Source organism: Schistocerca serialis, chromosome 1, assembly GCF_023864345.2.
Source record: "Schistocerca serialis cubense isolate TAMUIC-IGC-003099 chromosome 1, iqSchSeri2.2, whole genome shotgun sequence".
In the NCBI taxonomy this organism is placed as follows: Eukaryota; Metazoa; Arthropoda; class Insecta; order Orthoptera; family Acrididae; genus Schistocerca; species Schistocerca serialis.
In genome coordinates, this window is record NC_064638.1 from 1,197,827,375 (window position 1) to 1,197,852,970 (window position 25,596).

At 48.1% G+C, this 25,596-nt stretch overlaps 1 protein-coding gene across 1 annotated transcript in view; it reads right to left on the reverse strand.

Moving 5' to 3' along the window:
* Positions 1-717: 717 nt before the first annotated feature.
* Positions 718-25,596, reverse strand: part of LOC126456537 (double-stranded RNA-specific editase 1-like) — a 74,944-nt gene continuing 50,065 nt past the window's right edge. Inside the window, exons 4-7 of the mRNA XM_050092288.1 lie at positions 10,986-11,155; positions 1,402-1,782; positions 1,021-1,210; positions 718-911 (exon numbers count right to left, since the gene is read on the reverse strand). Of these exons, the coding sequence (XP_049948245.1) occupies positions 838-911; positions 1,021-1,210; positions 1,402-1,782; positions 10,986-11,155 (815 nt within the window). The 3' untranslated portion in view covers positions 718-837. The remainder of the gene's footprint in view (positions 912-1,020; positions 1,211-1,401; positions 1,783-10,985; positions 11,156-25,596) is intronic.

Genomic DNA, 25,596 nt, shown 5'->3' on the forward strand with positions numbered 1-25,596 from the left:
GAACTTTGTGGTTAGGTTTTTACTGCTTGCAGATGTACAATAGTAAAATAGTAAAATATTGTATCAGTATGTGGAGGTTTGCCTGCAAGCTATTAATGAGGCTTATGGAAAGATTAAACAACAGTGCACTGGCCATATAACTGTAATGTAATGGAAATTTTGTGGTGCAGGTAAATACAAATAAGTAAATATTTAAGTGAGCTGGGTGGGTATATTAAATGCAGTCCATATGAGGCTTGATCCAATGGATTTCCCACTAAAAAATGTGTTCATTTGCAAATCAACAAATATGCAGTGTTCAAGGATATTTTATTATTTAATCGCACAGAACAATTTGCTTCTATATCTCTCATTTGGAAGGTACATTTGGTATTTCATGTACATAATGCAGCAGTCACAAAAATACAGAGGATATACTTTAATTCATAGAAAGGAAATACAGCTGTAGCTCATCTACAGCTAAGAACATAGCTTAAGGTTTGTCATAAGTAATGAAGACTTCATGTAAAAGACCAGCCTAATACACACAAATGTGCAACACCAAGGAAAACCATAAACAAATCTTTCATGTATTGCAGAAAATGTTATAATATGTGATCTCTTACTATCAGATAAGAAATTATTTAGTTATACCCTGGCCAACAATGGTATACTGTCATTAATAGATGAAGTGAAAGTGAATTACAGCTAATTTACTGCCTTAAGACTTCAGTGATTGTTGGAAACAGGTTTCAAAGTCAATATTACTACAGATATAACCAAGTCTTTACTACAGATCAGAAATTCCATGTGAGAAATGCATTATGTCCAAACAATATTGTTTACTGTCAGAATGAGTTAGTAGCATATCTTGAATGATCCAGCAAGACATGCAATAGCTGCTGCTTTCTTTGCCTCCTTTTTGGTTTTACCTGTGGACAAACATTATATTAATACTCAGCAATTAAATTTCCATTGCTATGTCAACAATAAAATCTTATCAAATTTTAGGAATATAAACTTGAACAATCTATTACTTACCCACACCACTGTAAGTCTTCCCATCAACAGTTACTGACATTGTAAATCTCTCATCTAGATGTGTGTGTTCCTGCCTAGCTTCAGTGAACTGTATTCCTGGTTTTAAATGATGTAATAAGAGAACAGGATGACAACCAGTTGGGTTTTCTGGAATTTTTTTCATGGGAGAATGTGCTGCCAGAACCAGAGGCTGTAACTGACATTAAGATTATACACAGGCACTGGAAAATGTTTTTCAAACATCAGATTTACAAAACGTCTGGCAATTCATTACTCACAGCAGATCAGCAAACTTCCAGGATAAAGCTGAAAAGGAAGAAAGCAGCGTGCTAGGTAGTGTTATGTGTAATATACCTGTCCAGCTGCTGCCACTGCATCCACCCTTGCTGGAGGTGGCAAAACTGGTTTCTGTTTACAAAAAGGAAGAGGTACATGTGTACCTTGACTCTGCCATTCAGTAAATAACTTGTACAGGGCAAATGAAGCCACATTTCCCCATGGCACATCATCCTCTGGGACTGGTGGCTTTCCCAATGCTTGTGCACTTTCAGCGATACTTCCATCATCAGAAACACCACTGCCAGCTGCATTGTTCACTTCCTGCTGCATGGGTTCAACAACTTCTGCATTATGCCATTTCTGTGTTTTCACTGCTGCATCAGACATTCTTTCCAAAAGTAAGTCTTTTAGAGCTTTTTCAGCAGCATTTTGCTTAGCTATTGATTTGGATAAACCTCCACCTACATACACCTTCCCATCCACCTGCAAAATAAATTTTAGAATACTGCCAGACACACATGGCTGAGTGATATACAGGGTGATTACAATTAAAGTTAAACTTTCAAAATGCTGTAGAAATAACACCACTGGTCAGAATGACGTCAAATTTCAACAGAATATTATCGGAGAAGGGGGAAAATTATGGCAGAAGAAAAAAAAATAGTGTGAAAATTGATCAGTAGATGATGCTGTGTGTGTCAGAATACATAAATGAAAACACCTGTTATGTGCACGACCCATTGGAGTTGTTATAAACATGCAGGATACACGGCTTTTCCTCCTTTCACGTCTGTGAAGTTTGCAATGATTGTCTCAATGCAGGACCGCACTCTGTTTGTATAGCTGTATTACACGAACGATGTCTGCACACGTCACACTGCAGAAGTTCTGGACACTTAAGGGTTTGAAGAAAGACATTGGTCTGATGACTGCTGTGGGTCTGGAGAAAATGATTCAGAAATTAAAAAAGACTGGTTCTTTTGGTGTGCAACCTGGTAGAGGGAGAAAATGAACTGATTCAACGTCAGTGGAAGCAGTGGCCACAGCAATTCATGAGGAGATGAGTGGTGGTGTGCAAACGTGTAGTGCATGGAGAATTGCCTGAACATTGGACATGCCTATGAGCACAGTGCATAAAATCTTATGAAACATCCTTCTTTGCTATCCACTGAAAATTATGCATGTGCACCAATTGTTTTTCCTGTTGACCTACCAGCAAGAAAGACCTTTGCTTTAAAATTTCTTGCTTGCATGGAAGTGGACAATGATTGGCCATGGAAGATTTTGTGGATAGAGAAAGCCCACTTCCATCTGACAGGATATGGCAATACACAGAATTGTTGAATATGAGCAACTGGTTCATACCAGTATCACTTCATCCCGAAAAGGTCACTGCGTGGTGCAGGTTTACGGCATCTTTTATCATAGGGCCATATTTTTTCAGAGAGACAGGTGCTTCCAGTTCTGTTACCTGTAATGTAACTGGTAAGCACTATGAGTGTGTTTTGCACAACCACGTCATTCTAGCTCTCCAACAGCTTGGTGTGTGGATAGGATCATTTTTATGCAAGACAGCACAACTCCGCACATTGCAAATCCAATGAAGCAACTGCTGAAGTGCCATTTCGGAAATGCTAGAATTCTCAGCCACCATTTCCCTACAGCCTGGCCATCCCGATCACCTGATCTTAATCCATGTGACTTCTGGCTGTGGGGCTATCTGAAAGATGTTGTGTTCAGTGTTCTGATTGCAAACTTAGCTGCATTGAAGGCATGCATTGTGCAACATTCTGAATGTGACCCCAGAAACACTTCGATCAATTGTGGAACATACTGTTTCTTGATTTCAACTTGTTGCAGAAAAACGGTGGACAGCATATTGAGCATGTTTTGCACCAGTAGCTCTGAAATTAATAATCCAATCTGATTTTGATTTATGCTTTTTATGTGGTTTTTGGCCTCAGGACAGTTAAAAACCAGTTTTTCCCATCCAATATGATATGACCTTGGGGTGGTGGATGGGCTTACATAACTAACAGTATCACACCTGTACACCAATGCACACTGTATAGTGAAGTTAGTTTGGTGTCAGACATACACCTTAGGCATTGTTGTATGAATCATTTGTCATTTGTAGTCAACCACTATTAAATTATGATGCTTACAGTGCCACCTATTGCTGCATTTTGTAATTATTTATTTTTCTTCTGGCATACATTTTCCCCCTTCTCCAATAATAGTCTGTTGCAATTTCATGTCATTCTGAGAAATGGTGTTATTTCTACAGTGGTTTGAAAGTTTAACTTTAATTATAATCGTCCTGCATATTAATGAATATATATTGCATTATACTGTGGACAGTCTAACATTATGGAAATGGCACAATTTTAATTGCTATTTTTTCAAAGTGTCTTTTAATGACAGTAGAAGTTAACAGCAGGTTAAATGAAACAAACTAACCTGAATAGTACAACTAACTGAACTGGTGTTCTTCAGTTTCTCATAGAATATTTGTAACGAAACAATCCACAGTTGTTTTGCCAGTTGTTGGTGTCCAAGGGACACAACATTTCAGCAGTTTATCATGTAACTCATCAGGCTCAGTCATCAAAACATTATGTCCTTTGGACAGCAGCAAGTGGCAGTATACCTATGGACTTGTGGCGGCAGCACCGTCCAACGCACGAAGGGCTGAACTACGGCACTGCCGACACAAGTAGGGGCAGCTGTACCGTTACGCCGAATTTCGGCAACGGTGCGTCGCACACCGGACCGCACGCGAACAAAGCTGCCACCAGTGCGAGCTAGTCGACGCGACGCGACACACGTCTCCCCAGTTCTTCCGCCGCGGACCACGTGCGTCGAGTCAACGTGACTCCGCCGTAAATGCGTACGCGCGGGCGTAAACGCAGTCGCCGTTAAATTGTCTTTCGTTTCTTCGCGGACGTTACGGCGCCTCCGGTCGCGCCAAGAGCAGAACATTCTGTGACGCGGCCTTTTGTCTCGCTCGGTCCATGCGGTCGCGCCACGGCTCGTCACTGGAGTGTACACCCTCCGGGATCGGTGACCGAGCCGTGCCGCCGGTGCAACGCGCCTATATAGGCGGACATTAGCGAAGTACATTATTTGTCATTTATTGTAACGGCAGGAAAAATAAATGTGTCCTGTCCAGAAACCGCTTTAGTCATTTATTGCCACAAAGCCTCTCCCATGAGCATAGTGCGTGGGCGCGGCGATAAATGCCGGTTCACTGCACATGAGCGACTGTAAGCGGGGATACCACACGTTCTCGCATCACTGGTGACCCCGACGTGATCTGAGGCTAAAAAACACGTGGTGACAAACGTTCGTCGGTACGAGAGACGTGGAACCGCGAGTAGGCTTGCGCGCATACGCCCGCGCTGAACAGTGCTCCGAAGTAATTTTTTTTTTAACTAACTTTTTTTGTATTTTTTTTGTGTGCGTATATTTTGATCGCGGACTGCTTAGTGTTATTTTTTTCTTTTCGTGTGTTTCCCTTGTGTTATTTTCACTGTGTGCTTTCCTCTTGTACGAGAATTCGACTCTGAACTAAGATGGCGACACTAGAGGAGTTGCGAAAGACCGTCGAAGAACTGCTCGCACGCAACACGAGGCTAGAGAATGAGCTACAGGCACGGACTACACGCGCGGACGCCGCGCAGCCGCAGACAGCTCCGGACAACGTTAGCGCGCAAATCCCCGCCACACCGACGCCTCCTACGACCGCCGGAACGCCGACAAGCGCTGGACGGGCATTGATCAGGCTGCCTCCCTTTTGGCCGCGCGACCCCGTGATGTGGTTCAGCCAGGTTGAGGCGGTATTTATGAGCAACCACGTGACCTGCGACCTGGCGAAATTCGGGCACGTGGTGAGCCAGCTGGACCAGAACTATGCGGCCGAAGTGCGGGATATAATCACCGCCCCACCGACGCAGTCGAGCTACAAACGGCTCAAGGAAGAGCTGATCCGGCGGATTTCGTCGTCAGAGGAACAGCGTGTGCACCAACTGCTGCGGCAAGAGGAATGCGGCGATCGGAGGCCCTCGCAATTCCTGCGCCACTTGCGGAGCCTCGCGCAGTCCGATATGGTGCCAGATTCGCTGTTGCGCACTATCTGGGTGCGCAGCCTCCCAGCTCAGGTGCAGGCGGTGATAGCCGCACAGACGGAGATGCAGCTGGACGCCGTCGCTAACTTGGCCGACAGGGTGCACGACGCGCTGACAACGGCGCCTAGCACCGCGGCTGCGGCAGCTTACGACTCCGTCCCCCCACCTCCGTGGCGGCCAGCGCCTCCCGCACCCGCATCGGATGCCGACCTGCACCAGCTAGTGCAAAACTTGATGGCACAGGTGGCAGCTCTCTCGACGCAAGTCGACCGGTTGGCGCGCTCGCAGCAAGAGGGCAGCACGCGCCGCAGCGGCAGCAGACCGGGCGATAGGCGGCGTGGCTCGCGCAGCCGGCAACGCAGCAACAGCCACTCCAACGGTACCCCGCCGACGTCACAGCACGCACAAAGCGGCTACTGCTGGTACCACGCCCGCTTCGGCAACGAAGCAACCAGGTGCCGCGCTCCTTGCTCGCACCCAAACGCCAGCTGCGACCGGACCTAGGCGCACCCGGCTGCAATATGATATCGAAGCGTCTGTTTGTTGCGGAACGGGGGGCAGGCGTGAGGTACCTCGTCGACACGGGTTCGGACCTCTCGATCTTCCCCCGTTCTATGTTACGAGACCGCAGGCGGGCCGAGGCACTCTGCCTTACAGCGGCGAACAACTCCACGATTAAAACTTACGGCACACACAGCCGCAATATAGATCTGGGCCTACGGCGCACGTTCTCGTGGACTTTTACCGTGGCCGACGTCAATGAGCCGATCCTGGGCGCAGACTTTCTCGGCCACTACGGGCTACTAGCCGACATCGCAAACGGCCAGCTCATCGACGCCACGACTAAGTTAAAGATAGCGGGACAGCGCCGGCAGGCTGCATACTACAGCGTTAAACCCGTGAAGTGCCCCGGACCGTACGCTGACATTCTGGAACAATTCCCCGACCTCACCCGCCCAGCCGGTGCACCGAGAGACATCAAACATTCGACGGTGCACCACATAATAACCACACCCGGACCCCCCACATCGTGTCGCCCACGTCGACTCGCGCCGGACAGACTCGCAGCAGCAAAGGCAGAGTTCGAGGCCATGCTGCGGCAAGGCATCGTGCGACCATCGAGCAGCCCATGGTCATCGGCGTTGCATTTAGTGCCCAAGAAAGACAATTCGTGGCGCCCGTGTGGGGACTATCGCGCCCTTAATTCGCGAACGGTGCCGGACCGATACCCGGTCCCACACCTTCAAGACTTCAGCTACGCCTTGGCGGGCTGCGCGGTGTTCAGCAAGATTGACTGTGCAAAGGCGTACACCCAAATTCCGGTGGCGCCCGAAGACATCGAAAAAACAGCCATCGTAACGCCCTTTGGGCTTTTCGAAAGCCTGTTTATGACTTTCGGTCTTCGGAATGCTGCCCAGACTTGGCAGCGGTTCCTGGACGGCGTCTTGCGAGGCTTGCCATTTTGCTTCGCGTACCTCGACGACATCTTGGTGTATTCCAAGTCGCCCGAACTCCACCGCCGCCACTTAACGACCATCTTTCAGCGCCTGAGTGAAGCCGACATCGTCATTAACCCCGCTAAATGCGAGTTCGGCGTGACGGAAATTGAGTTCCTCGGCCATTTAATTACGCCCACCGGATCGACACCGCTACCGGAGAAAGTTAAGGCAATACAGAACATGCCGCGTCCGCAGACGCACAAAGAATTACGACGCTACCTCGGCATGTTGAACTTTTATCGTCGACACCTGCCCAACGCCGCAGCGGTGCAAGAGCCGCTGACTAAGGCGTTACAAGGTCCTATCTCTAAAGGGAAGACCCTCGTGAATTGAACAGACGCAATGGAGCAGAGCTTCACGGACTCAAAAAGGAATCTCGTGGAAGCGACGCTGCTCGCGCACCCGGTACATGACGCGGACTTAGCTGTAGTCGTGGACGCCAGCCAGGCCGCCATCGGCGCGGAGTTACAACAGCGCGTCGGCGGGAGTTGGCAGCCTCTCGGTTTTTTCTCCAAAAAGCTTTCCGATTCGCAACGTGCTTGGAGCGCTTATGACCGAGAGTTGCTTGCGGTGTACGCGGCGGTGAAATACTTCCGACCGTCCATAGAAGCCCGACAGTTCATCATTTTCACCGATCACAAACCCATTACCCACGCGTTCGAGAACAACCACACTAAGTGTTCACCGCGCCAACTCCAGCAGTTAGAGTACGTGTCGCAATTCACGACTGACATTCGACACATTTCGGGGATAGACAATATCGTCGCCGATTGTTTGTCCCGAGCGTGTGCCGTTATTTCACCCCCTGTGAACTTTGAGGACGTGGCCCAAGTACAGGAGAGTGACGAAGAACTACACCGATTCCGTCACGACACTTCCAGCGGCCTGCAACTGGAGCTGGTGCCTGTCCCCGGCTCCGCACGGAAGATTTGGTGTGACACCTCAACCGGCATGCACCGACCGTTTCTCCCGGAGAAATTCCGACGCAGTGCCTTCGACCGTGTCCACGGACTGTCACACCCCGGCACCAACACCACTGCGACGCTCGTGGCTGCGCGTTTCGTCTGGCCCGGGCTTCGGAAGGACTGTCGCGAATGGGCGCGCACTTGCACCGCATGTCAGCGCGCCAAAGTCGTGAGGCACACCCACGCACCCGTGGGCACCTTCCCGGACGCGACACGCCGATTTGCACACGTCCACGTGGACCTCGTCGGCCCGCTTCCTCTCTCACAAGGCAAGCGGTACCTCCTAACTATGGTGGACCGCTTCACTCGCTGGCCGGAAGCAACGCCCGTCGCGGACGTCACAGCCGAGACCGTCGCCACCGCATTCGTCGACACCTGGGTGGCACGCTTCGGATGTCCCAGTCACGTGACAACTGATCGCGGCCGCCAGTTTGACTGCGCGTTGTTCACGCACGTCGCCAGACTGTGTGGCACCCAGTTACACAGGACAACCAGCTACCATCCGGCGTCGAATGGCATGGTCGAACGGTTCCACAGGACTCTCAAAGCCGCTCTAACCTGCCACGACACCTCATGGCCAGAGGCGCTCCCACTGGTGCTGCTCGGCCTGCGAGTCACGCCGAAGGAGGAGATCGGCGCGTCACCTGCCGACCTCGTTTACGGGCAATCTCTGACAATCCCGGGCGATTTTGTCGAAGATGCAAGTCTCCCACGCGACGCCGTGGCACCCACTCTGGCGGAACGTCTGCGCAGTCACATGGCCGGCCTCCGAGCGCACGCACCGACGCGGCACGGCACCGGGAAGATATTCGTCCACGCCGACCTGCAGCGCTGCACGCACGTCATGTTGTGTACCGACGCAGTACGGCCACCTCTCCGACCGCCCTACAGTGGGCCGCACCGCGTGATCGCCCGAGGAGACAAAACGCTGGTCCTCGAGTGCAACGGAAAGCCGTCGACAGTGTCAGTCGACCGCGTCAAACCAGCCTACGTCTTGCCCGCTCCATCAGCCACGCATTTCTTCGACCCGGCAGAAGATCTGTTCACGGACGACACTCCCTCTGCCAGCGGTCAGACGGAACCGGCACCCGGAGCCGCCGGTGACGCACAGCTGCAGCCTGCTGTCATCGCGCCGCCACGTGCGCCTCCCTCCACCACGCCCAGGCAGCCGGTACGGCCGCCCGGACCGCGCCCACCACAGGCGCACCGGTCGCCCCCACCACAGCCGCCAGCGGACTACGTCACGCGCGCCGGCCGCCGCGTCTGATTCAAACGGCCGTGCTGCGTCACCAGCGCGCCACGACACCCAAACCGGCAATCACGCGTCTGAGCCGCCGAACGCCGTCAGAATTCGGCGCCCACGAGCCGCCGTCCGCTGTAGAGACCCGACCTCCAGCTGCAAGTGCCTTCGGCCGGTAACTCCAGTCGAGCGTTCGTCACAGCTCCTGGACCCGCGTTCGCGTCTTTTGCCTCCGCCGCGTCGGGCGTTGAGGCCGGATCGGCATCCGCGCCTGCTTACCTCATTCGCTTCTCCGTCGAGCTCCGGACACCGCGCACCACACCGCCCGGCTTGTCCGTAGTAGCCCCCGGACCCGCGTTCGAGTTCCGACGGTACCGCACTCGTGCAAGCGCCTTCGAGACGTCACCACCAACGACCTGCAACGCACGCCTTCACGCACATCGCTACGGACAGTCGCAGCCAGTGCCTGCTGCCGCTGTCACATGCCGCCAGTTAGGTAACGCCCACCGCACGCTCGCCGGTCCGGCGCGCTGACGTCACGGGCCGCCGCCCTTCCGACGCCGACCGACCCCCGCCAAAGCTGCCGCACTGCCATCACGCAGTGCACGAACTTTTAAACACACGCACGCCACCGAACGATCGCCGCGTTTTCGCAGCTACGGAGCTCCGCTCTCCAAGGGGGGATCTGTGTGGCGGCAGCACCGTCCAACGCACGAAGGGCTGAACTACGGCACTGCCGACACAAGTAGGGGCAGCTGTACCGTTACGCCGAATTTCGGCAACGGTGCGTCGCACACCGGACCGCACACGAACAAAGCTGCCACCAGTGCGAGCTAGTCGACGCGACGCGACACACGTCTCCCCAGTTCTTCCGCCGCGGACCACGTGCGTCGAGTCAACGTGACTCCGCCGTAAATGCGTACGCGCGGGCGTAAACGCAGTCGCCGTTAAATTGTCTTTCGTTTCTTCGTGGACGTTACGGCGCCTCCGGTCGCGCCAAGAGCAGAACATTCTGTGACGCGGCCTTTTGTCTCGCTCGGTCCACGCGGTCGCGCCACGGCTCGTCACTGGAGTGTACACCCTCCGGGATCGGTGACCGAGCCGTGCCGCCGGTGCAACGCGCCTATATAGGCGGACATTAGCGAAGTATATTATTTGTCATTTATTGTAACGGCAGGAAAAATAAATGTGTCCTGTCCAGAAACCGCTTTAGTCATTTATTGCCACAAAGCCTCTCCCATGAGCATAGTGCGTGGGCGCGGCGATAAATGCCGGTTCACTGCACATGAGCGACTGTAAGCGGGGATACCACACGTTCCCGCTTCAGACTATTTTATTAACTGAACTGCAAATTGCAGTTGCACTTCACTGATAAAGTAGGTCAACAGCATTACCTGCTTCACAAAGACATTAATAACTCGCTGGTGATTTCTGTCAGAACCATATAAAGAAGTTCTATTAGTTTCATATTAATATCTAGGACACTACTGGGACACACTTAACCAACAACCAAGATGATCCATTTTGGTTTATGTAAGACACAGGTGTAGTCTTTTGTAATTTTAAGAATTACAATATTAGTTTTCTGACAATACTGTAACATTATACCAAAGGTTTGACTTATTCAGTTTATTTTATTTTTATACTATTAACTTTTGCTTCTTGTTCAATTTTCTTCCTCCTAAGCTGAAAATTTTTCCATTCACATTTGTTGTACGTACAAATCAAAAAACCACCATACGAAATAAACCACATTATTGTTAGCACATATATAATCTTATAGCTGCACTATATTTAATTAAAAAAGTGTAAGTCAAGTATGTTGGCATTGGATATATAAAAAGTAAATACTAACCTCAGCACTAACAACAAACATAGTTTGTGTTAGAGCATTTGTATGCTCCTGAAATGTAAAGTTTATTCCAGCTTTCAGTTCACGCAGAACCATCATGGCATTCTTTGGTTGCAACAGCTTCCTCAGTCGTGCATTTTGTTTTCTTTTTCTTAACTTCTTTTTCAACTGAACTATGATTGAAAGAAAAGCTTTAAATTAGTTTTTAATTTTTCAGGGTGCACAGCAAACTTTTATAACCACAAGATTATTTCAATTCAACACAGTTTTTGGAAAGGCTAATTTTTATGATTGTCCACATTAAGTTGTTATGGTTATTAAAAAGATTAAAACTGATACATAACATCACTAAGATATATTTCTATTCGTTGGGGGTGGATGAGGAATTTATTACTACTAGACAAAGCAAACCCTAGGCCCAGATGACAAAATTACGTACAGCCACTTTCCAGTTCACATTATTACCTCCACAGTGCAAGCACAGAAAATGATCACAGATACTGCATTTGTGAGTAGCTGCAACAGCTTGCTGTGAACCTCGTTAAATTTATCGACAATGAGTAGGGAAAGGAGTGGCAGCTTTGACAAAATGTGAAAGCAAAGCGTTGAAATTTAGCAACTCACTGGTTTGCAAATGTTAGGGGCAGATACATGGTGCCAAGCAGGCTGACAAAGTATCTAGCCCAGAGTAGAAATAAGCTGTACATGGCTATCCCATTAGTTATTTATTTACTTATTTTTTATTCTTGGATCACTTTTGGTAGAAATATTGGATACATCAATGTATTTTAGCAGCACCACCGTTTAGGATAGGGAAAGTTAGTTTTGTGCAACATTCTGAGCACAAGCTACAGCCAAGTGTGGACCGGATTGCAGCGAGTTACACATACCAACATTTGCCAAGTAGGATAGAGGCCACAGGGCTATCAAATTGCTGAAAGAATATACATAGTGGTTTTGCATGCCACAAATCACAGGCAGAAGGGGCCCACTGGCCAACCTAGTGTGTTATGATTACATGACATGAAGGGGCGCATATGGCAAAACAAAGGCACACAGCCACTTACAAATAGATGCGGGTTTCTAACAGGATTCATTCAAGTGTGGCAGCGCTCCTGGATGGCAGGGCATGTCACCACACCAGCTACACCCAGCAACAGATGGGGGCACCAGCATTCCAGTCCAAGGCGGGTCGCTGGTTCAACCATCTGAGGTTGATGCGGGGTATGTAGCCAGCCAGTGGCAAGACACTACACGGCTCGCTAACATGGGCAGATGTCCTGGCTTCCAACACACACCGGAGGCATGCTGAGGCCAGGTTGTGGGCGCTTGTCGCGATCTCAGCCATGCTGGCGACGATGCCGAGTCGGCAGGGACGCAGACCGCTGAGTCGATTGCCGCCACCCTGATGATGCCGTTACTCCACTGGCATACAAAGCCAACACACATTGTGAAGTGGTGTCCTCACCATTGCAGGACCCGGTGACGCAGACCAAGAGGAACGCAACGCTCTAGTTGGAAACAATGAAGCACTTGGAAAGTTCAGACGAGTCTTAATATGGTGCCTTCTACCTCTTCACACTACATTTGGTGTTGCTGTTACATTTGTGGCAAAAGTTGCCACTATATTTAGTTACAGAATAGCAGACATTGTCTGTCCAGTACAACGTTCGACCCCAATGCCCGCATTACATTCACAAGATGTGGTGAGTTTTGACCAGTTTTCTTTTGAGTATTGGACATTTCCTTGCCTTTTTCTGTTTTTGAGTATGGCTCATGGCAGGCCATTGTAGATTTTTTTTTTTTAGGGCTCAAAACTGTTATGGTCATTAGCGCCCGGTCCGTGACTTAGGAAACAGTAAAAAACTGAAAATGGAAACCAGCAGCAATGGGAACGAAAGTCATAAAATTGGAGAAACTAAAAGCAAAAGGAAGGGAAACTAAAAGCAAAAGGAAGGGAAACTAAAAGCAAAAGGAAGGGAAACTAAAAGCAAAAGGAAGGGAAACTAAAAGCAAAAGGAAGGGAAACTAAAAGCAAAAGGAAGGGAAACTAAAAGCAAAAGGAAGGGAAACTAAAAGCAAAAGGAAGGGAAACTAAAAGCAAAAGGAAGGGAAACTAAAAGCAAAAGGAAGGGAAACTAAAAGCAAAAGGAAGGGAAACTAAAAGCAAAAGGAAGGGAAACTAAAAGCAAAAGGAAGGGAAACTAAAAGCAAAAGGAAGGGAAACTAAAAGCAAAAGGAAGGGAAACTAAAAGCAAAAGGAAGGGAAACTAAAAGCAAAAGGAAGGGAAACTAAAAGCAAAAGGAAGGGAAACTAAAAGCAAAAGGAAGGGAAACTAAAAGCAAAAGGAAGGGAAACTAAAAGCAAAAGGAAGGGAAACTAAAAGCAAAAGGAAGGGAAACTAAAAGCAAAAGGAAGGGAAACTAAAAGCAAAAGGAAGGGAAACTAAAAGCAAAAGGAAGGCTTAAAAATCCACTACAGAAAGGGGTTGGTTGTCCCCTAAAAAAAGCTTCAAATAACTGACGTCATTTCACTGGCACTAATAAACTCAAGAACACGATCGGCTGAGCGCGTGTCATCTGCTAAAATCGACGATATATCAGGCGACAGCTGTAGACGGGAGCGTAATGGATTAAAATAGGGGCACTCAATTAAAAGGTGTCTTACTGTCCACAGCTGAGAGCAGTGGGGACAGTGGGGGGGAGGATCGCCGCTTAAAAGATGTCGATGGCTAAAAAGACAGATAACATACTGTATCCGCTGATGGCGGCGGATGTAGTGGACAGCCTGGAGAACAGCGTAAAGCTCCGCAGTATAAACCGAACACTGGTCGGGAAGCCGAAAGTGATTTGGGGTGTCGCCAACAATATAGGCACTCCCTACACCTAACGATGTTTTTGAGCCATCGGTGTAAATAAATGTGGCTTCCTTCATTTGTGCACATAGAGCAGCAAATGCCCGACGATAAACAAGTGAAGGGGTACCATCCTTGGGAAATCAACAAAGGTCACAGAGCAGGCAGATCCGGGGACGGAGCCAAGGCGGTGCTGTACCCCAAGTTGCCAAGAAGGTTTTAGGAAAGCGGAGGGAAAGAGAATGGAGCAGTTGACGGAAGCGGACTCCCGGTGGTAGTAGGGAGGAGGGGCGGCCTGCATACCCTACATCAAAGGAGGTGTCTAAAAAAATGTCATGGGCTGGATTAGTAGGCATGGAAGACAGATGGCTAGCATAACGATTCAGAAGGACTGCTCGCCGATTGGACAGCGGAGGTTCAGCAGTCTCAGCATAAAGGCTTTCCACAGGGCTGGTGTAAAAAGCTCCAGACACTAAACGTAATCCACGGTGGTGGATAGAGTCGAGACGTCGAAGAATAGACGGCCGAGCAGAGGAGTAGACTGCTTCCATAGTCCAATTTCGAGCGCACTAAGGCGCGATAGAGGTGGAGAAGGACCACTCGGTCCGCTCCCCAGGAGGTACCATTCAGGACACGGAGGGTGTTGAGGGATCGCAGACAGCGAGCCGAAAGATAGGAAATGTGGGAGGACCAGCACAGTTTTCTGTCAAACATAAGACCCAAGAATTTAGCAACGTCTGAAAACGGAAGGTTGACAGGTCCTAGATGTAAGGAGGGTGGAAGAAACTCCTTACGTCGCCAAAAATTAACACAAACGGTCTTACTGGGAGAAAAACGGAAGCCGGTTTCGATGCTCCAAGAGTGGAGGCGATCGAGACATCCTTGAAGACGTCATTCAAGAAGGCTGGTCCGTTGAGAGCTGTAGTAGATCGCAAAATCGTCCACAAAGAGGGAGCCCGAGACACCAGGAAGGAGACAATCCATAATTGGATTTATGGCAATGGCAAATGGTACAACACTCAGCACGGAGCCCTGGGGTACCCCGTTTTCTTGGGAGAAAGTACGGGAGAGAGTAGTGTTCACCCGCACCCTAAATGTGCGCTCTGCCACAAATTCGCGAAGAAAAAGGGGCAGCCGACCTCGAAAGCCCCAAGAGAATAGTGTGTGGAGAATGCCTGTCCTCCAACAGGTATCGTATGCTCTCTCCGGAGAAAATTGTTCATGATATAAGTGGAGAGAGCAACAAGATGGTCAACTGCAGACCGATGCTTTCGGAATCCGCATTGGGCAGGTGTTAAAAAGACTGCGGGATTCTAGCCACCAAGCCAAACGGTAATTCACCATACGCTCCAAAACCTTACAGACACTACTCGTGAGAGAAATGGGGCGATAGCTAGAGGGGAGATGTTTGTTCTTTCCAGGTTTCGGAACAGGAATGACAATAGCTTCCCGCCATCGTCTGGGAAAAGTACTGTCGGTCCAAATTCGATTATAAAGGCGAAGGTGGTAATGCAGACTATGGGTTGATAAATGGAGCAACATTTGGACGTGGATACCATCCGGTCCTGGGGTGGAGGAGCAAGAAGAAGAGAGTGCATGTTGGAGTTCCCGCATGGAGAAAACCATATTGTAGCTTTCGCGATTTTGAGAGGAGAAAGCAAGATGTCGCACTTCCGCTGCACGTTTCTTCGGGAGAAACGCTGGCAGGTAATTTGAAGAGCTCGAAATCTCAGCAAAGTGCTGACCCAATGAGTTAGAAATTGCGCCGGGGTCCACTAATGTATCATGCACGACAGTGAGCCCAGAGACCGGGGAGAAACTAGGCGCGCCTGAGAACCGTCGAAGCCGACTCCAAACTTCCGAGGAGGGAGTGAAGGTGTTAAATGAGCTAATAAAGAATTTCCAGCCTGCCTTCTTGCTATCGCGGATGACACGACGGCATCGCGCACGGAACTGCTTATAGCGTATATAGTTGGCCAAAGTAGGATGGTGGCGGAAAACGCAAAGAGCACATCGCCGCCCACGTATTGCGTCATGGCATGCCTCGTTCCACCAAGGAACTGGGGGGCACCGGGGCAATTCAGAGGTGTGTGGTATTGAACGTTCCGCAGCTGTAAGAATAACGTCGGTAATATGTGTGACCTCATCGTCGAAGCTGGGAAAGTGACGGTCATCGAATGTCACTAGAGACGAAAAAAGTGTCCAATCGGCTTGGGCAAACTTCCAGCGTCGCGGGCGCATATATGGCAGTTGAGGCTGCAGTCTAAGGACACATGGAAAGTGGTCACTCGAGTGTGTATCATCAAGGGCGAACCATTCGAAGCGCCGAGCTAGTGGAACAGTACCGACCGCAAGGTCCAAATGAGATACATTTGTCAGAGGCAGACAAAAATGTAGGGACCCCAGTGTTGAGGCAAACTAGATCCGCTTGGTGGAAGACGTCTAGCAATAGTGAGCCACATGGACAAGGATGTGGAGATCCCCAAAGTGGGTGGTGGGCATTGAAGTCCCCAACCAGCAAATAGGGGGGTGGAAGCTGACCAAGAAGATGAAGGAGATCAGCTCGTGCCATTGGTGTGGACGATGGTATGTATACAGTACAAAGAGAGAACGTGTATCCAGAAAGGGAGAGATGGACGGCGACAACTTGGAAGGAAGTGTTTAAGTGGATTGGGTGATAATGGAGAGTATCATGGAGAAGAATCATGAGTCCTCCATGGGCTGGAGTGCTTTCAACAGAGGGGAGATCATATCGGACGGACTGAAAATGAGGGAGAACAAAGCGGTCATGGGGACGCAGCTTTGTTTCCTGAAGACAAAAGATGACCGGCAAGTAGGATCGTAAGAGGAGCGACAATTCATCCTGATTGGCTCGAATGCCGCGGATATTCCAGTGGGTAATGGACATAGGGTGAACAGAAAATGGAGGAATGTGACCAAGGTTGCCGTCAACTCAACGACTGCTCAGAGCTTGCGACCGACAGCATGGAATGGCATTCAGCTGAAGGCAGAAGATCCTGATCCATAGGTTGTTCAGGAGCAGCTCCTGCCACCAGCGATCGGCCGGTTGATCGGCCACCAGCATTGCGCCTCGGCAACACAGAAGACAGCCGAGGGCGATTTCCGCCAGGTGGTGCTGTAGATGGGACACGCCTTGGCGGAGAAGGAGATGAACTGGGTTTCTTTGTAGCCTTCTTGGAAATATGATGTTTAGATGAATGAGGAACCGATGGTTGTGAAATTGGGGTATGTAAAAAATCTTCACGAGTATGCTTTTTTTTCGAAGTCTTGGTGTCTGACTTTTGGGCTCGAGATTTAGCAGAACCCGATGAAGGGTGAGCCATAGAGTGGGCAGGCGAAAGTGGTGAGGTTGAACGGGCAATCTTTGCACTGGCCGATCTGACGATCGTGGCACTAAAGGTGAGGTCGCAAGTCTGCGTGGCCGCCTCCTTTGTTGGCCGAGGAGAAGCAAGGACAGTGCTGTATTTTCCTGTCTGAGGCACGGTGGGCTGTCGACTGGCGAATAATTTTCGAGCAGCAAAGGTCGACACCTTTCCCTTCACTCTGATTCCCTGGATGAGCTTTTCGTCCTTAAAAATGGGGCAATCTCGAGAGGAAGCAGCGTGGTCACCCATACAGTTGATGCAGCGAGGGGATGGAGGTGGACAAGCACCCTCATGGGCATCCTTGCCACACGTAACACATTTGGCCAGATTGGAACAGGACTGGCTGGTGTGATTGAACCGCTGACACCAATAGCAACGCGTAGGGTTTGGGACGTAAGGGCGAACGGAAATTATCTCCTAGCCTGCTTTGATTTTCGATGGGAGTTGAACTTTGTCAAATGTCAAGAAGACAGTGTAGGTTGGAATGATGTTCGTGTCAACCCTTTTCGTAACTATGAACAGCCGTTACGCCCTGGTCAGACGGGTAGTGCTGAATTTCTTCGTCAGACAATCCATCGAGGGAGCGTGTATAAACGACTCCATGCGAGGAATTTAAAGTGCGGTGCGCTTCAACCCGGACAGGGAAGGTGTGGAGCAGTGAAGTACGCAGCAATTTTTGTGCCTGGGGGGCACTGACTGTTTCTAACAACAAGGTGCCATTCCGTAATCTGGAACAAGACTTTACAGGACCTGCAATTGCGTCGACACCTTTCTGAATAATGAAAGGGTTGACTGTAGAGAAGTCGTGACCTTCGTCAGACCGAGAAACAACAAGGAACTGTGGCAACGATGGAAGAACCGTCTGTGGCTGAGACTCAGTGAACTTACGTTTGTGAGCAGACATAGTGGAAGGTGAGGAAACCATTGCAGAAGAATCCCCCATGATTACCGGCGTCTCCGATGGCGCGCTCCTCCCTTGTGGGGGCCCTCTCTGAGGGCACTCCCGCCTTAGGTGATTGTTCACACCTCAGGTCACACCTCCCGACAAACGGGGCGGGGAATTACGCGTTACCCCATCACCGGCTATGCACAAAAATGCGTGGGTCGGCCTTCAGACACGCACAGGGAGGAAGAAAGAGAAAGGGAAAAACAAAGAAAGGGAAAGGAAAGAGGAGAGGTCTCAAATGCTGCAGCGGAGAAAAGGGTAAAGAGAAGAGGTAAAGAGAAGAGGTAAGGAAAAGACAAGGGCAAAGGAAGGATGAAGACATACAAGCAGAGAAGGCGAAAAATGCGTTACATTTACGACCGTCCGTCTCCAGACGTAGGCACGAACCATACTCCCAGAGGGGGAGAAAGGGAAGGAAAGAGCCAGAGGTGAGGGGAGGAGGGGCGAATATGGGGGAGAGGAAAGGATGCGGAAAAGGAAGGTATGCAGCCTGGAAAGGAAGGAGGGCCACATTAGCTCGGGGTCCCGTGCTTGCTACGCACGTATCCACAAAAGAGTTGTGGACCCCCTGGGGGGCATTTTAAATGTTTTGCATAGACATATTATTATTTTTTTTGTCAGAATAAGTGTTAGTGTATTAAGGGCAGTAAGCTTTATTTTTTTCGTGGCATTTAATTACTTTTGTATTGGTTTGAGTATGTTACCGAGTATGATGATACTGAAGCATAGGGAGTTGGGTTATTCTTGTACTTAAATGTTTTGTTTCAGGACTAACTGTGAACAAAAGCAACACAATGGCAGAGTCAGGGATGCGAGGTACGTCTGAACCCAAAGCAGTACGGATTTTGTTGGAAGAAGTAGCACAATTGACAGCGGACAATACGCAGTTGAGAAATGAATTAATATCTAGAAGCGAGCGGGAAACCACATCTGATCAGTCGTCGTTGCCTAGGGTGCAGGAGATTGATCCGGCTGCCGTGAGTTAGATTATTCCATTTTCTGGCAAGGCATCTGAGAATGTGCGTTCATTTGTGGCAGGCTTGGAGGCTTCAGCAGTGATGAATGTTTGGTCTGATGAGCAGTTGTTACACATAGCCAAGATTAGATTAACGGGTGAAGCAAAAACATATGTAAGGTGTGTTCTGAGGCCTTAAGGAAGGCAGGACAGTTAAAGAAGTTAAAGGAAGGGCTTTTACAAATGTACAAAAAAACAGAATAGCACTCAATACTTTAGAGAGAGGTTAAGTAAAATGTCAAAGAGACAGGGGGAGACAGTGGAGAAATTTGCGGACAGGATAAGTGAAACTAATGAGTATACTTTCAAGCTGGGTCCAAGTGATGAAGCAAATAGTAGGCTGAGCAAAGGGCACTTTATGAATTTTTTAGAGGGTTACCGGTGTGTATGTGATGGAAACTGCGTGAAGGGACTCCTAAAGATTTGTATTTGGCCATTCAGCTGGCAATTCAATGTGAGGAAATAGACGTCGCAACAGGGGTATGCAAGAGGCAAACAGTGTTTACAGTGGATGTGAAATGTTTTAAGTGTGGTTGTATGGGACATGTGCAGAGGCAATGTACCTAGTCACCGAGGAATAAAGGAAGCGGAGGTTGGAGAAGTGGAGATAGGAGAGGTGTTAAATGGTAGAAAAAGACCCACCTAAGTGAACTCCCGTTTAATTTCAATGCTATGAATACATATGCAGAGGTGGAATGTTCAGGGGTTGGATCCATAGGAACTAAACAGTTTAAGATTTTGTTGGACACGGGGGCTCAAGTGTCAGTGGCTACTAGGAATATAATGGGATGAAGAAAGTTAGACCCATCACGTTATAGGTTGCGTGGAGTGGGGGATAAGGAGGTCACACCTTTGGGGTTGGTGACTGTTGACTTTCGAATAGAGAAAGTCTGATTTAATGCATGCATGGAAGTAGTACCATGGGTAAGAGAGGGCTACGACATGATCCTAGGAGTAGATTTCTTGCATTAACATCATGCCAAAATTGACCTTGAACAATGAACTGTGAACTTGGTGGAATGTTATTTCAGCTAGGGGAAACTGTTGTCAATGCAGAGCAGTCGCAAGGGGTGTTCAACATAATGGACAAACCAATTTAACCACGTACATTAGCATTAAGGCTTAATTCACGTGTGTGTGTGTGTGTGTGTGTGTGTGTGTGTGTGTGTGTGTGTGTCTGTCTGTCTAGTGGCAAGGGGAAGTTGCTTGGGGTAAGTGCGGAGTCAAATCTACCTGTGAGTACAGTATGTGTTATTGAACCATAGGATAATGAAGTTTTGGGTTCACTGGCTTCTTTCATGAAACTTAGTGTTGTACGTGTACAGGAGAGAAATGAAGGGTGAGTAGTTCCCATGAACGTGGATAATTTTAGCGCTGTAGACGCGAATTTGAGGAAAGGAGCTGTAGTAGCAAAGGGCCGTTACCAGCAACTACATTAGTTCAACATAGGATACCAACAGGGAATGAAGCACCTGTTTACCATAAACCATACAGTATACCAAGGTATTTGCATCCGATTGTGGAGGATCTCATTGATCAGCAGCTTGCGAACAGTATTATAGAGCATAGTGATAGTTACTGGAGAGTGGGCATTGTCATTGTGCCTAAAAATCTAGGGATGGAACCGAGAAATACAGATTCTGTTGTGACTACTGATACCTCAATAATGAGACAGGAATGGACGCATACCCTATTCCAAACCTATCAGAGACTTTGGATTACTTAGGACATTGCCAGTACTTTCCTACAATGGATTTCACAAGTGGTTGTAATCAGTTACATGTGGCTCCAGAGGATCATCCAAAAACTGCTTTCTCTACTCCTGGAGGCCATTACCAGTAAATTAGAATGCCATTTGGTTTGAAAAACGCTCTGGCATTGTTTCAGAGGTTGCTAGACAGTGTCTTGAGGGGGTTTGAAACCAAGGCAGTTTCTGGTCTATTTAGATGAAAGTGTTTTCAAGTAGTATGGAGCAACATAGACAGTGGTTAAGGGAAGACTTTATGAGGTTAAGAGAAGCTCATTTGACATTGAGCCTGGAGAAGTGTCATTTTGCATTAGAAGAAGAAAAATATTTGAGTCATATTATCAGTAAGGACGGAGCGTAAACAGACATGAGGTTGGTACAAGCTGAAAGGGATTTTCTGGAACCAAAAACAGTTAAGGAAGTGCAGTCACTCATCGGATTCTGCAATTTCTATCAAAAGTTCGTGAAGGGATTTTCAGATGTAGCACGGATGTTGACACGATTGTTACAGAAGGGTGTGGCAAAAATAGAAGTCATATGTTATGACCTAGCAGTAAGGCAAGAATTACAGGACGCAGACAATGATTGTAAATTATACTGGACATGGCCACAGTTTAATGTGTACAATGGTCTTCTGTGCAGGTAAACGAAGTTAGGGCCAAGGGTAGTAGTGCCAGTGGAGTTGAGAATGAGGTTTTAAAGGAAGCACATGATCACGTGTTATCTGGTCATGGAGAGCTTAGAGCAACGAATAGGAGAGTGGTGGAGAGGTAGAAAAGTAGATGTGGATCAGTATGTCAAGAATTGTATACCATGTGCGCAGAGAGCAGATTTGAGCTGGAAACAGATACAGCTACAGCGATTACCAGAAGTGACATGTCCATTCTCTATGCTGGGGATTGATGTCTTAGGATCTTTCAGGTGAACACCATCAGGGAACAGATTCATTCTGGCAATAATAGACCATTTTCTGAGGTATGTGGAGATGGTGGCTATACCAAATCAACAAGCAGCAGTTGTCGCCAAAGCGTTAGCAAACAATTTGATTTTGAAGTCTGGTGTACCAGAGACAATTACTGTCCAAGGGATCAACTTCATGTCAGATTTAATTAAGGAACTGTGTAAATTGTTGAATGTAAAGAAGTTGAGGACGAGGGTGTTGCATCCACAGGCCAACAGAGCGACAGAACAGGTACACAGAACAATCAGGAATATGCTGAGTTTTTATTTGGATTCTCATCATCAGTTGGACGAGTATTTGAAGCATGTTGTATGCACATACAATGCAAAAGTCCATACAAATACCGATTTGTCTCCATATGAGGTAGTGTACGGGCGAAAAATGCCGTCACCATTTGATTTGGTCAGGCTACAGAAAGGAAGGACCGGTGAATCACTACATCAGTTTGCAAGGACAATTCGAGATATTTGGAAACTAATACAAAAGGCAAATGCAAAGGCTTTGGAAAGGCAGGAAGACGCAGTGGAGCATAAAGGAAGTTTACCGCAGTATAGATTGTCAGTGGGTAATGCTGTCCAGCCCCTATATGCAAAACAAAGAAGTTCCTCACGAGGTATCAAGGGCCATACCAACTTCTTGAAACCACATCCCCCATTTATGTTAAGCTTCAGCTGCCAACTGGAACAATGATAGTACACATTGGGTAGTTATGGCCATTTAAGGGTTGCCCAGATGTGATCCCAGGCGTGTCACAGGAAGGAAAGATGAAGAAAGAGCGTGCAGAGAGGTGCTAAGCACAGAAAAAACCAGGAAGATAGAGTACAGCATGAAGTACCATATGCTTTGTGATCCAGAAAGTAGAAGCAAGCTGTTTTGAATCGGGAGAATTTGCAGATGTGAAATGTATAGAGCTCGAGGGGAGTGCAATTTTAATCAATGGAACTGCGTGTAACATAATAGGACCAACCTTCCACCTGCCAGCGTCTATTTCAGTAGTCACGCAGTTGAATGTTATGCAGCCACAGCTGTACTGGCCAGAAACCACTTTAGAGTTTTTGCCAAAGCAGAATCTGACCTCGTTAAATCAAACTATGGAGCCAGGTCTGTTGTGATCCATAGAGCAAGAGCAGCACATATCAGCCCAACAGCTTGTGCAACATATCCTTCAGTATAGGGAAAAGCCACGGCAAATAATGATCATTTCGAGCACCTCTGTGCCAAGTGTCTTTGCAGCCTTAACTTTGTTATGAGTTGTTTTCTTTCTGATCAGACAGAGAGCTAATTCCAAGAGGGTACCAAGGGTAGTCGAAGTCCCAGTCAATTGGATACCGAGGATGCGAGACGATTAGGTAAGGGGTTGATCGAGCAGGGGTCGTCCAGTACGGAATTTTTACGTTTTGTTTCATGTCATGGTTTTAAGGGGCACTAGACCACATTTAAGCTTTCTAATAGTAAGGAAATATGCCATAGGTGCTGACCCAAACAAATTAAGAGCTAGTTAAGGGTTGACCTTGGGACCAAGTTTTTCCGAAGAGGGGAATAATGTAGCGGCACCACTGTTTAGGATAGGGAAAGTTAGTTTTGTGCAATATTCTGAGCACAAATTACAGCCAGGTGCGGGCCGGAATGCAGTGAGTTACGCATACCAACAGTTGCGACGTAGAATAGAGGCCACAGGGCCATCAAATTGCTGGGAGAGTATACTTAGCAGTTTTGTATGTCGCAAATCACTGGCAGAAGGGGCCCACTGGCCCACCTAGCGTGTAACGAGTGCGTGACGCGAAGCGGTGCGTATGACAGAACAGAGGTGCATAGCTACATATAAGTAGGTGCGGGTTTCTAACAAGATTCATTCAAGTGTGGCAGCTCTCCTGGACGGCAGGGCATGTCACACCACCAGCTACACACAGCAAGAGATGGGGCACCAGCATTCCAGTCCACTGCAGGCCGGTGGTTTGTCCCTCTGAGGCCGACGCAGGGTCCATAGCCAGCCAGCGGTGGCCCACTCCACAGCTCGCTACCACGGGCAGGCATCCTGGCTTCCAACACATGCCACAGGCAACCCAAGGTGAGGGCCACAGATTCGGACCCCGGATCACGGGCACTTGTCGCCGCGGTCTCAGCCATGCCGGTGAGAACCACGCAGCTGGCCGTCTGCGGCTCACACCGAGCGGCGCTGAGTCGGCAGGGATGCAGACCGCTGAGTCAACTGCTGGCATCCTGACAAAACCACTATTCTGCTGGCATACAAGGCTGACACACAGTGCATGCACGGGTCACTGAGACTGCCATTCCGTGCCAAGCCGTTTTGCAGACGGCAAAGTTGTGTCCTCGGGATTGCGGGACCTGGTGACGCAGACCGAGGGGAACATGGCACTGTAGTTGGAAACACCAAATCACTTGGAGAGCTTGGACAAGTCTTAATATGGTGCCTTCTACCTCTTCCCACTACATTTGGTATTGCTGTTATATTCGGTGGCAGACGTTGCCACTACAATATACAGGAGTGTATTACAAAGTGCGAGGTAACCAGTTAAAAGCATGGATATACACAATTTTTTTAACATTTAAGATTTTACACCATAGATATAAAATTACACATATCAGAGCATTAAGAAGAATATGCACAATTGTGCTTACATACAGTGACAGAACAGTGTCTTTATATTCTTTATATGGAGTTTCCAGAAGAAACTCTTCTTTAAGAATTTGAACACTTACATATAAGATACTCCTTTACACTGTTGCACTTTTATCTAAGAACTCCTTTACATTGCAACAAGCTGAGACCAGATGACCTTTTAGTTTTTGTTTGGAATCAGACAATGTTTTTAAGATCCTGATACTGCTTGTTTGTTTTATGAGGATTGCCCAGAAAGTAATGCACCACATTTCTTTCTCCAACAATTCTTTACTGAACATAATGAGAATTGCACACACAAAACAATGGCGTTTTATCTACACACACTATTTTTCCACATAATCTCCATTCCATTCTATGGCCTTCATCCAGTGCAAAATAAGGGCTTGTATACACTGTCAGTACCAATCCTTGCCCTGGTGGCAGAGCCAATGCCTCACTGTGTAAATCACCACCTAATCATACTCAAAATGTCTTCCACCAATTGCAGCCTTTAATGGTGAATGACATCAGCTCGCTGCTACATGTCAGGTATGACAGCAGTGGAGGGTCTCCCCAACCACTGCAAATCGTGGAGCTCCGCTGAACTGCCTTCTGATGACCTCACCCTCCATGCCCAGCAACTAATTGTAGTTATGCTGATACCAGATGCTCCCTGGACCATGCACAAGTGTTTGTGAATATTCCCCACAGTTTTTTTCTCTGCAGTGATAAATTCACTGATGGCACGTTGATTGTAACATACATCATCTACAGACATCATTTTGAAACTGTCCTGCAGCTATTCTACGTCAGAAGTGACAAACTTGGCACAATCCCTCAGGAGACTTCAAATAAATACATAACATTTCACATTCGTAGCATTGATTTCGGCTGCGGGGGGGGGGGGGGGGGGGGGGGGGGGGGCAAAAAAAAAAAAAAAAAAAAAAAAAATGCTGTGTGTTACTTTCTGGGCAACCCTAGTACAACACACATCCAGCTATTTTAGGTTCTTTGTAGCTTAAGTCTATTTGAATACATGTGGTGATTATCTTTACACTTAGTACTGTAGTTCTGTAAATTT